This window comes from Amaranthus tricolor, chromosome 17 (genome assembly GCF_026212465.1).
Source record: "Amaranthus tricolor cultivar Red isolate AtriRed21 chromosome 17, ASM2621246v1, whole genome shotgun sequence".
Taxonomy (NCBI): Eukaryota; Viridiplantae; Streptophyta; class Magnoliopsida; order Caryophyllales; family Amaranthaceae; genus Amaranthus; species Amaranthus tricolor.
The window spans coordinates 4,602,546-4,615,035 of record NC_080063.1 but is presented as its reverse complement, the minus strand read 5'-3'; the positions used below and the strand labels follow the sequence as shown (position 1 = coordinate 4,615,035).

Here is a 12,490-nt window from a genome sequence, read left to right as displayed (position 1 = left end):
TTTAAATTATAATTTCCGGTCCGATTTGGATTTTAAATTTTTTAGACCAGATTGGACCAAAAAATCGTATTAAATTCCGCAATTATACATGAGTAATTTACTGATTTTAGGAAGTGAAAAAAATAAGACATTTGAACAACTTAATTCCCAAAATAAGCTTCGTGAAAACTTATTTCCTAAAATAAGTGTCCGTACATCCAGACCAGAGCTTTGGATAAGTCGCTGTTAGTAACAGCGAGAGAAGGAAAAAAAAAATTAAAATGTCTTAGTCGCTGTTACTAACAGCGACTAAGGCATTTTAATTTTTTTTTTTTTTATGAAGTAAAGTAGCCGTTGTTAATTAGAAAAATAGCCGTTAGGAACTTGAAAATAGCCGTTGTAATGATGTTCTATAAATAGCTCCATCATTTCCCATACTTCATTATATCAATTCTACATCATTCTTCTTCTCTTAATTTCTAAAGGTAACATTATGTATTATGTTAGTTTTACTTTTAATTTTTAAATGTTAATATAATTTTTGAAAGTTCACTTACGTTACTATATTATATGTATTATGTAGATGTCAAAGGAGCATTGTATTGAAGAGCTTTGTGATTGTGGTTATGAAGTTGAGATTAATACAGATTGGAGCGACTTTGATCCAGGACGTGAATTTGTTGCTTGCCCTTTCTACTTGGTTGACGGATTATGATGCACATACTTTAGATGGATTGCTCCGGAGGGTGCAAAATGGCAAAGAGACTTAATAATACGGCTTGAAAAGGAAAAAAAAGAGCTCAAAGATGAGGTATTTAATCTAAAGAGACAAATGGATGATATGGCGCATAGGAAAGAAGAGACTGAAAGGATTATGAGAAAGTTTAAGAAGCCTTCTTAGTTAGCGACGGTAGTTTAACTTAACGAATGAAGTATGTAATTTGATATGAATTAGTTGAACATGATTGCAATTGTGTTGAATGTCCGATAGCAACATCCCTATTTTAATATGATTGGTTGTTTGTTTTTGATTAAATTCATACTACATTCTTGGCGGAATGATTCATCGCCGAAAGTCTGAGTACTTAACATCATTTCATTGATAATACGATTAAAATATATACATGTACACATATATTACAAATTATACACAAAAGTCAATATGTTACAAATTCTGAATATGTACAAGTGTTGAATATGTACAAAATGTCACTAATCTTCAAAATATACAAACACTTTTGTAATGCTAATCCTCCTCCTGTACCCTGTCTAATTGTGACGGTTTATGACGCCTCCTACGATAGTAAGATGCAGTCGCATGAGGCTCGGGTAGGGGAGGGTATTGATAGTGTGATGATGTGGCACCTTGTGAGGACCCGGCACCGTAGTCCGGGCACGTTAAGTCAACCTCCTCAAGATGAACGTCGCCATGATGAGGAGATGAACCGCACTCGTACATAGTGGTGTCGGGCGCAGTCAATTCCGGAATGAATTGTTGAAACTGCGTCCCTCGGAGTATGCCTTGGGCAATCTCCCGTACGGGCTCCTCTTGGGAGGAGCTGATGACTTATGCAATGCCCTGTGCCTGCAGTAAGACTTAAGTACTAATGAAATGTTTAAAGTGTAAGTTGTATGGATAATAATCAATGTTGAAGAATGCTTACAAAGTGTGTCATCATCGGTGCTGCGGGAGTGTACTGAGATGCCGCCATGATACTTCGTGGTGTCATCCATCGACGAGTAATGGAGAGGAACCACAGCATGTAATCCGCCGTAGTATGTGCGCCTGCAGCGTCGATCGGCGCACCTTGGGCCAGCAGCTCTAGCCTGTGCTCCCAACGAGCGACATGGCGCCAGTTGACCTCTAGCCAGTTCTTGGGTTCCCGACCCTTGCGAGAGTGGTGGAGCTCCGCTTCTGTGTCACATGGAGGTGGGATGCCCTGTACCATCCCAAATTGGCGCAGTACGCGCTCAGGAGATGCACTTCGACTATTTCGAAGCAGATCAGAGGTACAGATGCTCTCTATGCCCCTGACAATATGCCCGAGTGCTGAGGCAATGCAGCGTATGCCTCAGGGGGGTAAGGGTCCCATAGAAACTAAACGTGAAAATTCGATTAATAAATTACTCAATGTGATACTTATAAAACAAGTTGTGGTGAAGTTGTTACCTGGTCAGCACGTAGTTTATCGAGTTGATCGCGGTAGAACAAGACAGCACCAATCAGGTAAAAGAAATACTTCCCCCAATTAGCCATGCATTTGCGTTCTCCCGTCTCTTAACAAAGTAATCATTAACATGATAGAAGGTGAACTCCATAAGAGTAGTTATGGGCAAGAAACGTACACCCTTCATCACGTTGTTGAACACTTCCGCTAAGTTGGTATTAGTAACACCGTATCTATATCCTTCATCATGACATATTGACCATTTGCACATATCACCAACTTGATCAATCCAAAAAAGAGTCTCTCGGTTAGCAACACCAATGGCCTTCAATCCCTCGACGATCTTATTTGGTTGTCTTTGCTCTGCAGTCCTACCATACATTTTCTGCAACTTCACATTACCCATTTGACGATTGAAGTTGCTTAACAAATGCCGCAAGCAAAACCTATGATGGGCGTTTGGAGGTTGCCATTCTGGCTCCTCCATGGTTGCTAGAATGCCCGCATGCCTATCGGAAATAACGCATAACCATGGACTATGCATCACATGCTTACGAACACACGCCATAAACCAAGACCAAGCGACTATGCATTCTTTTTCGATCAAAGCAAAGGCAAGCGGGAAGATTCCCTTGTTCCCATCTTGGGCAATCGCAGTCAACGACGTATGGTGATACTTACCATACAAATGTGTTCCGTCAATGGCAATAACGGGTTTGCAATAATTGAACCATTCCAAAAGCATACAACAGTCACACGAAATGAATTCATTTCTACAACAACACAATACAACATTAACATCACCATCATGTTCATAAATATATTACCACTACACATTTTAAATTCAACAACAAATTCTAGAACAAACTATTAATTATGAAGATCAAGGCAAATAATAACTACATTCGACATATTCGTAGAGCTTAAGTCTAAATGACCACTATACATGACATACATTTTAAAATCAACACCAAATAGAAAAATTTAAAATTGAACAACAATTAGTAAATTCGTAAATTGCAACAATTCAACAACAACTTGAACAACAACACCAGATAAAAACGTACCTCAATAAGCTGTAGATCAACAACAATTAGTAAATTGCAAGTATATGAACCTACATTAATGGGAAAGTTCATTAAAATTCACTAAACCCTAATTTTCCGAAAATTGAAAAAATTCAGAAAAAAAATACCTTAATTCGATGTAGGAAGATTATACAACAAATTAGTGGTACCAACTTCAAATTTGATGAATTTAGTTGAAAGATCGAATGTGATTTTAATGGAGGATAAACGAGGGAGATGTCGAATGAAGAAAAAAACGCGAACTGAAATGAGGAAGAAGAAGAAACTGGAAAAATAAAACGACCTAAGTCGCTGTTAGTAACAGCGACTTAAGGAGTTGACTGGTCAACTCCTTAAGTCGCTGTTATTAACAGCGACTTAGGCCTTTTAATTTTTTTTTTCCCTTCTCTCGCTGTTACTAACAGTGACTTATCGAAAGCACTGGTCTGGATGTACGAAAGCTTATTTTGGAAAATAAGTTTCCACGGAGCTTATTTTGGAAAATAAGTTGTCTAATTGTCTTAGTTTTTTCAAATTTTCCAATTTATTCTGTTCTCATTATGAATTATGCCGGCCCAACTCCCAACTCCCCACTTCCAAGTCCAACTCTAAATTAAGGTTAGTAAGTAGAATCTGGATGCTTCATTGAGGTCTTTCTTTGAAAAACCAGATTCAACACTATCAACTGTGAGTCGCCATTGTTTTTGTTTCTACTTATCTTTGCTTCTTTCTTATCTTTCTAATTTATAGTTTTTTCATTCATCCACGTAGTTTCAAATCTTTTCATTTTATGGTATTTGAATTAAAGGCTCTTGTAGACTCAATTAAAGACTTGGAATTTATATTAATATTTATGTATATATAGATGAATACATTATTTACGATTCTTAACTAAAAAAATGCATTAATAAGGAAAAATTTGTAGATCTGACCGTTGTAGAATGGTCTGGTCCAATTCGATCTGCTGTCTTGATTGGTCTGAAACTTTTTCAAACTGAAATTTCTAATTAGGTATGATTTTTCTGTCAAATCAAACCAGATTGGACCATGTGCACCCTACATAAGCTATGACACGTGACATGACAAGACTAAACAAGAGACATTTATTTATTTTTTGTGCATAATTATGCTTTCACATTTTGAATTAAAACCATTTGATTTCCTAATTATTCACTCACCACTCACAAAGATTGGCCTTTTACATTATGAACTTAATGCACTTTGAACTTATGTTTTTGTTTATTCATAAAAAATATGGAGAATTATTTAGTAAATTGCTATTGGATTGATCTTTATGTATATTGCAAAATGATACCAGTTATTTATCATTTTCAACATCTTACAAACAAGGATATTAATTGAAAAATCTTTTTAAAAAATAAATATTTTGATTTTTGCATTAATTTTCTTTTATTTATTAGTGTTTAATTATTTTGGTTATTTTTTATTAATTAGGTCTTACATTATCTTATTAATAATATTCAATCCCCCAATTTTTTGTAAGGGAAAAAAGGAACAAGAAACAAAAATTAAAATTTAAAAATGTTGTGGCATTTAAAAAAATTGTTTTTGAAATATTCATTTGAGCATAGAGGGATGATATTATAAATACTTACATACCATTGATTGCATAACTTGATCTTTTGTGCCAAGGATTTGCACCAATTTAGGCGGTGATTCACAAGACAATTTATGTTTAGTCTAGAAACTCATGTTGTTTGGTGAACCACCGCCCAATCTCCTATATTTTATGTAACGTTTTTGAGCTTAAAGACATTTTCTGAAAAGTGGAGTACTCATTCTCCGACTAAGACAAGACTTTTTAGATGAAATAACTCAGAATTTCTAATGCTTTTGTTTGAATGATGTATTCATAAATCTCCTCCCTATGTATATATAGGCCATAGGGATATAGTAGCTAATGAATTGGCTTCATTCTATGAATGTAAATCAAATACGATGTACCTACAATTCTACATCTATCAAATATTGTTCAAATGGAAACTATATCTTTTTCTTATCTCATATTTCCAAATTCATCGTCTTATATTTGATTTTTGTGAATTTATATGTATCCGCGTTTTAAGTTATGATCGTTTGATTTTCTAATTATTCACCGTTATAAAGATATATTCGAACACTGATTAGAATCTCTTACACCTTATTTGATTGTTAAACTACAATCAAACACACAGCTAAATGTTGAAAGTCACGATTTGCGAATACGATCTTGCAACTAGCCTCCAACTAGTCGAAGATTGCGAGCAATCTACGACCAGCTTATGTCCAAATATGAGTTTTTTGAATTAATTTTAAAAAAGAAAATTTAATTTTTAACACACTGATCCATATGCAACCAACCAATATATGGTTGGCAAAAAAAATTTTATATTTAGAATTAACTAATACGATTAATACTATATAATACAATTAATATAACAACATTCTACTAATAAAATACTAATGCTACTAATATTATACTAATAATATACTAATAATAAGACTAATTATATAAGAATACAATTGATACTATATTATTTATTAATAAGACAAACAAACTAATACGACTAATAAAGTACAAATCAACCAAAAATAAATGATAAATGCTACCCATCTGTCCCATTAGATTTATATCAAATAGAAAGAAAGTATTTTATTAAGAAAGTGGTAATAAATGAAAAAAGAAAATGAATTGTGTTGACCAAATTAAAAGAGAATCAAATTAAAATGTATGGATAAAATTAAAAGAAAGTGATCGGTCATTATCCAAAAATAGAAATGATACAAATTAAGCGAGACAGTAAGTAATAAAATACTAAATAATAAATAAAAAATAAAATAAATAAATAAAAAATAATACTACAAAAATAAAAAATAATACTACAAAATAGCATTAATAAAGTATAAGACATTAGTCCATAAGTATATTATTCTTGTTTTTAGTGATTTACACTTATTAATTTAAAATTATTATTTTTAAAATGGGTTAATGGGGTCGGCCAAATTTTTAAATAATTAGAGTGGTCGAGATTTTTTTAAAAAAAAAGATTGCAATGTTGAAATCAATTTCAGGATAGATTATGCGATTAATTTGGATGGTCACAGAATGCGACCAATACAAGATCAACCTTTTTTTTAATCGAAAATTACCACCATATTTCAACTACTTCCTCCGCTACTTTTTTTTTTCAATTTATTTTTTACGTATTTTAAACTTAATTTTGAGTCTTTATATCTTATAGTATATAAAATAAAAATTATAAAAATTACATATTAAAATTCTTTACATCAAGACGAATCTAATAAGATTTCAAATAAATATATTCTGTCTTGAATATATACTTCATAAATTAAATTTAAATTTCTATCCCAGTCGAAAATTACAATTGAATGTTTACATTATAAACTTATCCAAATTTCAATTTTTATGCTTTACAAGGTTTTAATTTCTATGTTTAAATTGTATTTTTGATTACGCGTAATTTGTATTTTATTTTTTGGTAATAAATATTCAGGTTTGCGGAATTAGCTTCAGCTTTATTCAGTCTTATTAGTTGCAAAAACTTCTTTTGATCTTTATCAAATTGAGGGACTTTATGGCAGCGCTCTCCTTTATGGATATAAGTTGCTGCCTTGCTTTCTTTCTCAAACCTTATTCATAACTTTCTATGCGTGGGATACACTGGGAATAATAATACTTATGATAACAAGGTAATATTTTTAATGCTTGTATAATCCAATAATAAAATATATTCTATTTTATTACTCCTATTTAATAATTAATTATATCCTAATTAACAAACGCGCCGAGAGTTTGTCAAAAATATATCCATAATCTAATAAGTTTAAGAACTTAAAAAAAAGATATTAATTGTAACGTCTTAATTTTTCAAAATAAAATAGTATTTAAAATAATTTTTCTTATATCTATCCTATTTAATTATTTTGAAATATTTTTAAGATTGCAATGAATCTTACGAGAGCTTGTTTCTCTTAGAGATGACTATCATAACCCCAATCCAATATAAATTTTAAAATATATAACATTAAATGAACCATGTTAACCGATATGCATGAGAAATAATACAATTGAGTAAATTTTTTTTGCTATGTTTGGGAATCATGATTTCATTTAGATATTTAAAATTGGCCAAAATTTATTGTTTGACAACTCAAAATTTATCAAATTTGGATTTGAATTAAATTTCACCATTGTATTTAAAGTAGTTAAAGTTGAGAATTTGAAAATGATTACCTAAATCTTGTCATTTTCAAATGCTTCATCTATGATTTCATAATTGAAATTCATAATTTAAAATGAAATACTTATTCTCAAACACTACATTAAAGAATTTCAAATGGCGCCTCATAAAGATATGCGAGATGTAATTTTTTATTGTAGACGAGTAAACTTACTTACACAATAAAAGATGAGTATTAAGTAGGAAAGATTACCTAAAATAATCTAAAATTTTTATGATTTTTCTACAATAATTATATCTATTGATTAATTATGAATAATCTCAACTTTAAGGGGTATTTTCTAGGAATAAATCCGGTAAATGGATGATTTACTATATCATTGGGTTACTCAAGTTTACTCTAGGTAAATACCCTCTAAAGTAGGATTATTCATGATTAATCAATTGTTATAAGAAAATCATAAAAATGTTAAATTAATATAAATAAATTTTACTAGTAGTATTAAATATCTTTTTTTAATTGAAGTACTGTACGAGTAACTATTTAAAAATAAAAGAAACAACTTGATCCAAAAAGTAAAACAGAATAATTGCAATAGAAAATCAAATGTCAATCCAATTTCCAAGTACTAGTGGACAAAGTAGAAAAATGAATAGTCTATGTTTGAAATTCTAATTTCAAAACATACTTCCTCTTTTTCTAATAACATTTTATTCCTTTGATATATGCACAAATCTTCTTGTTTATTTAATAAATTTTTTTAATTGTTTATACGAGATCCAACTATTTACATAGGATTGGTCGCAAGATTTGAGGGGTCTAGGACACTTGGCACAAGCCCCACTTACTCCTTATAGTACCATCATCATCATCCTACCAAGTATATCCCGTTCATAGAAAAACTATGAACAGGGTCTGAGAAGAGAAGGATGGCGGCAACTCATACCCATAAAGGAGAGCATGGCCAAAGGAGTCCTTCGGTTCGAGAAAGATAAGGAGACATAGCTACAGGGAAAAGATAAATTAAATGCATATAAATAAAATAAATAGGTAGAACCAACTACAAAAAAAAAAAGAAAACAAAAAACTAATAATAAAAAACGGGAGAAGCAAGAACACCAAAAGGTAAATTAAGAGGATATCAGTAGCCTAAAACATGAATATGGCTCCTCCAACTACCTCTATCCCTAGTCAGGCCCTTAGAGAGGTTTAACTCATATAAGTCAACTTTTATTTGCTCATTCCAAGTTCTCTTGGGTCTTTCTCGACTCCTCTTACCCTCTACTATAATGCTTTCTACCCTCCACACAGGGGTGGTGAAAGTCTTTTTTGCACATGTCCAAACCACCTCAATTTATTTTCGCGCATTTTTTCAAAAATAGGGACTACTCCTAGTTTGTCCCTAAACTCTTGGTTTCTAATTCGATCCATCAATGTGTGCCCACACATCCACCTCAGCATACGCATTTTTGTAACTTCCATCTTATGTTCAAAAATCTTCTTTACGGGCCAACATTCGCTCCCATATAGCAAAACAGGATTACCGCCCGGTAAAATTTTCCTTTTAACTTGCTTGGGAATTTCTATCACATAGCACCGCGGTGGCTGCTCGCCACTTGAGCTAACCTGCTTGTATAAGATGATTTACATCTCTGTCAATCTCCCATCCCTTTGAATGATCAATATCAAATAGTTGTACTTGGTCGTACTTTTAACAACTGCTTCATTAATGGACATCTCTAGTTCACCTACCGGTGTTGTCCCACTAAAGTCACAACGCAAATACTCAGTTTTCGTACGACTAATGCGCAATCCTTTACCTTCTAAAGCTTCCCTCCACTCATCTAATTTATTACTAACCTCCTCTCTAATTTTTGCTACCAGCACTATGTCGTCAGCGAATAGCATACACCACGGTACCGTCTCCCAAATAGATTTAGAAATCTCCTCCATTATGACATTAAAAATGAAAGGGCTTAGAGCCGATCCTTGATGTAGTCCAACTTTAACCGAGAAAGACTCTGTTATCCCCACCGGTGTTTGAATGTTAGTCGAAACTCTATTATATATAACCCATATAGCCTCAATGTACACTGAAGAAATACCTTTAGCTTTGAGGCTATTCCAGATGACACGTCGTGGTATGCTATCATACGCTTTTTCCAAGTCAATGAACACCATATGTAGATCTTTCTTTTGCTCCCTATATTTTTCCATCACTCCTCGAAACATGAATTGGCTCAATGGGTGACCGATCTTGTATTTACTTACACAATCAGCTAGTCTCTTGAGAGACGTATCTTAAGTCCAACCTATTAAAGATTAATACTTACTTACGGTATCCGTAATGTCTACTTACATTATCCTTAGTGCTTACTTGACGTACCCTTGATGTCTATTTTCAGTATCTTAAATGTCTACTTAAATCATTTTTAATGCTTACTTATAATATTTTAAAAAATATATAATAGATGACTCAATTAAAAATGACCTCTCAAAAAGACCGTCTCACAAAAATTTGTAATACACAATTAACATTAGTATACAATTGACATTAAATTATCATTTTTTTCCTAACTCACTCAGAACTAGGGATGGCAATGGGTATTGAACACGACCCGGATCCGTATCCGTTTTCACGTATCTGGGTCCTAAAAAATTGGACCCGTCGGATCCGGATCCGTTTAAATTTCACAGGTCCGGATCCGGATCTGAGAAAAATACCCAGACCCGGACCCGCGGATCTGGAGGACCCTTTTTTTTTTAATATATTAAATATATATTAAAGTTTAAAACCCCATTCCCCTCCCTCACACTCACAGCCACTGTTTCACGCCTTATTCCTCACTGCCATTTCCCTTAATCCTCATTCCTCACGAACTCACGACGCATCCTATTTGCCATTTCCCTCCCAGACTCGACAGTCACAACCCACAGGCGCCCTCACTGCCTGTCGACAGCCACCGGAGGCGGCCACCGCTTACTCCTCCTCTCTCCTCACACGCGGCTGGCGAATTTGAGGATAATAAATCCCAATTTTAATTTTTTTCCTACAATACTTTTGATTTATGTTGAATTGTTGAGTAGTTTTTTATTTATTTGAGTTTAGTGGTTGATTTATGTTGAGTTCAATGGTAATTTTTGATTTATGTTGAGTGGTTGATTTATGTTGAATTGTTGAGTTCAATGGTAATATCTTCTTGATCTTGAATTGTTGAATTTGCAAGCTGATTCACTTGATCTTGTAGAAAACCCTTTTGATTGTGTTATATCCTATTCTGCAAAGACTTAGGGTTTTCTAATGGTAAATACCCATTTTCATCATTTTTTGTAAATACCCATGTTGCTAATTATGTTTAATGTCTTAAATTGGTGGAAAAAGAAGGGACCAGCAAGGAGGTGGATCTTAGGAAAGTAGAAAATCTATTCCTTTGGATAAAAAAAGATGAGCGAAGGAAAAGTAGGGAGTTGTTAATATTCAAATCTTCTTCCTCCGTGGGACTATGATGTCTTGCATCGAAATGATTTTGTTATCCTTCCATTGCTCCTTCTTCGGCCAAGGTTTTTCTGTCACAGACACAGCTGCAAACTCTAATATATTGTTTTGACATGTTGCTGCCAAGTCGTATCTGATGGACTAGCAAGAATTCATGTTCTGATTTTTAAAAAACTGTTGGATGCAAGACTACCTGTAGTCTTTTCTTTCTTGTAAATCTCTCCATTTCCTCCATTTCCCTCACACCCTTAATATGCCATCCAAACATGTGAAAGCACATTCCTTTATTGCAATCTCAACACATTCAAAAATAAAAAATAAAAAAAAAGCAAAAACAAGTCAGACCCGTTTTGAACCCGAATCCGGTACTGGATCCGCAGTTAGGGCTGAACATGGTTTGGTCTAAACCGTAGACCAAACCGGACCAAACCGTAATTTAAATATTTGGTTTGGTCTACGGTCTAAATGGTTTGGTCTGGTTTTTTTTTTAAACGGTTTACGGTCCGGTCCCGGTTTTAAAATTTTAAAACCAAACCGGACCGTAAAACCGTTTTAAAATCAAATTTTAGGGGATTAGGCATTAGGGTTGGGCAAGGGCAACTACTCAGTACTCATTTCATGAATTCCTAATCTGAACTGGCTGCCTCCACTCCAAATTCCAATCTCCATCTCCATTTCAGACTTCCTCGCCTTCTCTCTCATTCCTTCTTCGAGGCTTCTGTGCTCCTAGCTTCTCTGATAATCGCCTGCCTCCTCGCCTTCAATCCATCGACAATCGAGTATCAACAGTGCTTCTGTGCTTCTTCGAGTCTAGAATCTCAGCATTCACCACGGAATCAAGTGTAGAATCTCGTAATGTAAGTATATTGCTTGATTTTTTGATTTTTTAGGGTTTTTTCAAGCCTTCTGTTTTACTGGAGAATTTAGCCTTCAGTTTTGATTTTTCAAGTGTAGAATCTTTCATATCAGTGAACTTAGTCTTTTTTGTGATGGAGAAGATGACCTTAACTTCAGATTCAAACCCAATAAGAGAAGCAGCAAGAACATAAAGCCCAAATATCAAAACCCTTAAAACCAATTATGCAATTTTCACCCTCTTTAACCGATTGTTTTACTGGGAAAGCAATGGGGAAAGCCTTCTGTTTTACTGCTCAAAATGCCAAGTATCTGGTGAATGAATCTCGTAATGTTGAATGAATCTCTTAAAAAAACATGTGTAATTGCTTAATTTTCAGTTGAATGTTGAATGAATCTCGTAATGTTAAATTGTTTGATTGGAATTTGTTGGAATTTATCAGTTTTAGGGTTTGATTGGAATTCTGAATGTTGAATGAAATTCTGAATGTTAAATTGTTAATTATGTTGAACGTTGAATGTTGTTGATATGTTGTTGAATTCTGAATGTTGTTGAAATTCTGAATGTTAAAATGCAAGAAACTATCCTCACTCAATTAAAAAAATACAAAAAAAAAATAAAACCGTAGACCAGACCAGACCAGACCGTTCTAGAACGGTCTGGTCTGGTCCGGTCTAGTCTTTTGACTGGTCTGGTCTGGTCTGAAAAATTTCCAGACCGG

At 33.5% G+C, this 12,490-nt stretch overlaps 1 protein-coding gene across 1 annotated transcript; it reads right to left on the bottom strand.

Moving 5' to 3' along the window:
• Positions 1-1,557: 1,557 nt before the first annotated feature.
• LOC130803495 (uncharacterized) lies at positions 1,558-5,056 on the bottom strand. The gene is made up of 4 exons (XM_057667610.1): positions 4,835-5,056; positions 3,215-3,264; positions 2,150-2,920; positions 1,558-2,077 (listed from the first exon to the last, which is right to left on the bottom strand). Exon 3 carries the CDS (start codon positions 2,890-2,892, stop codon positions 2,203-2,205), a length of 690 nt encoding a protein of 229 aa, XP_057523593.1. The 5' UTR covers positions 2,893-2,920; positions 3,215-3,264; positions 4,835-5,056; the 3' UTR covers positions 1,558-2,077; positions 2,150-2,202.
• Positions 5,057-12,490: the final 7,434 nt, after the last annotated feature.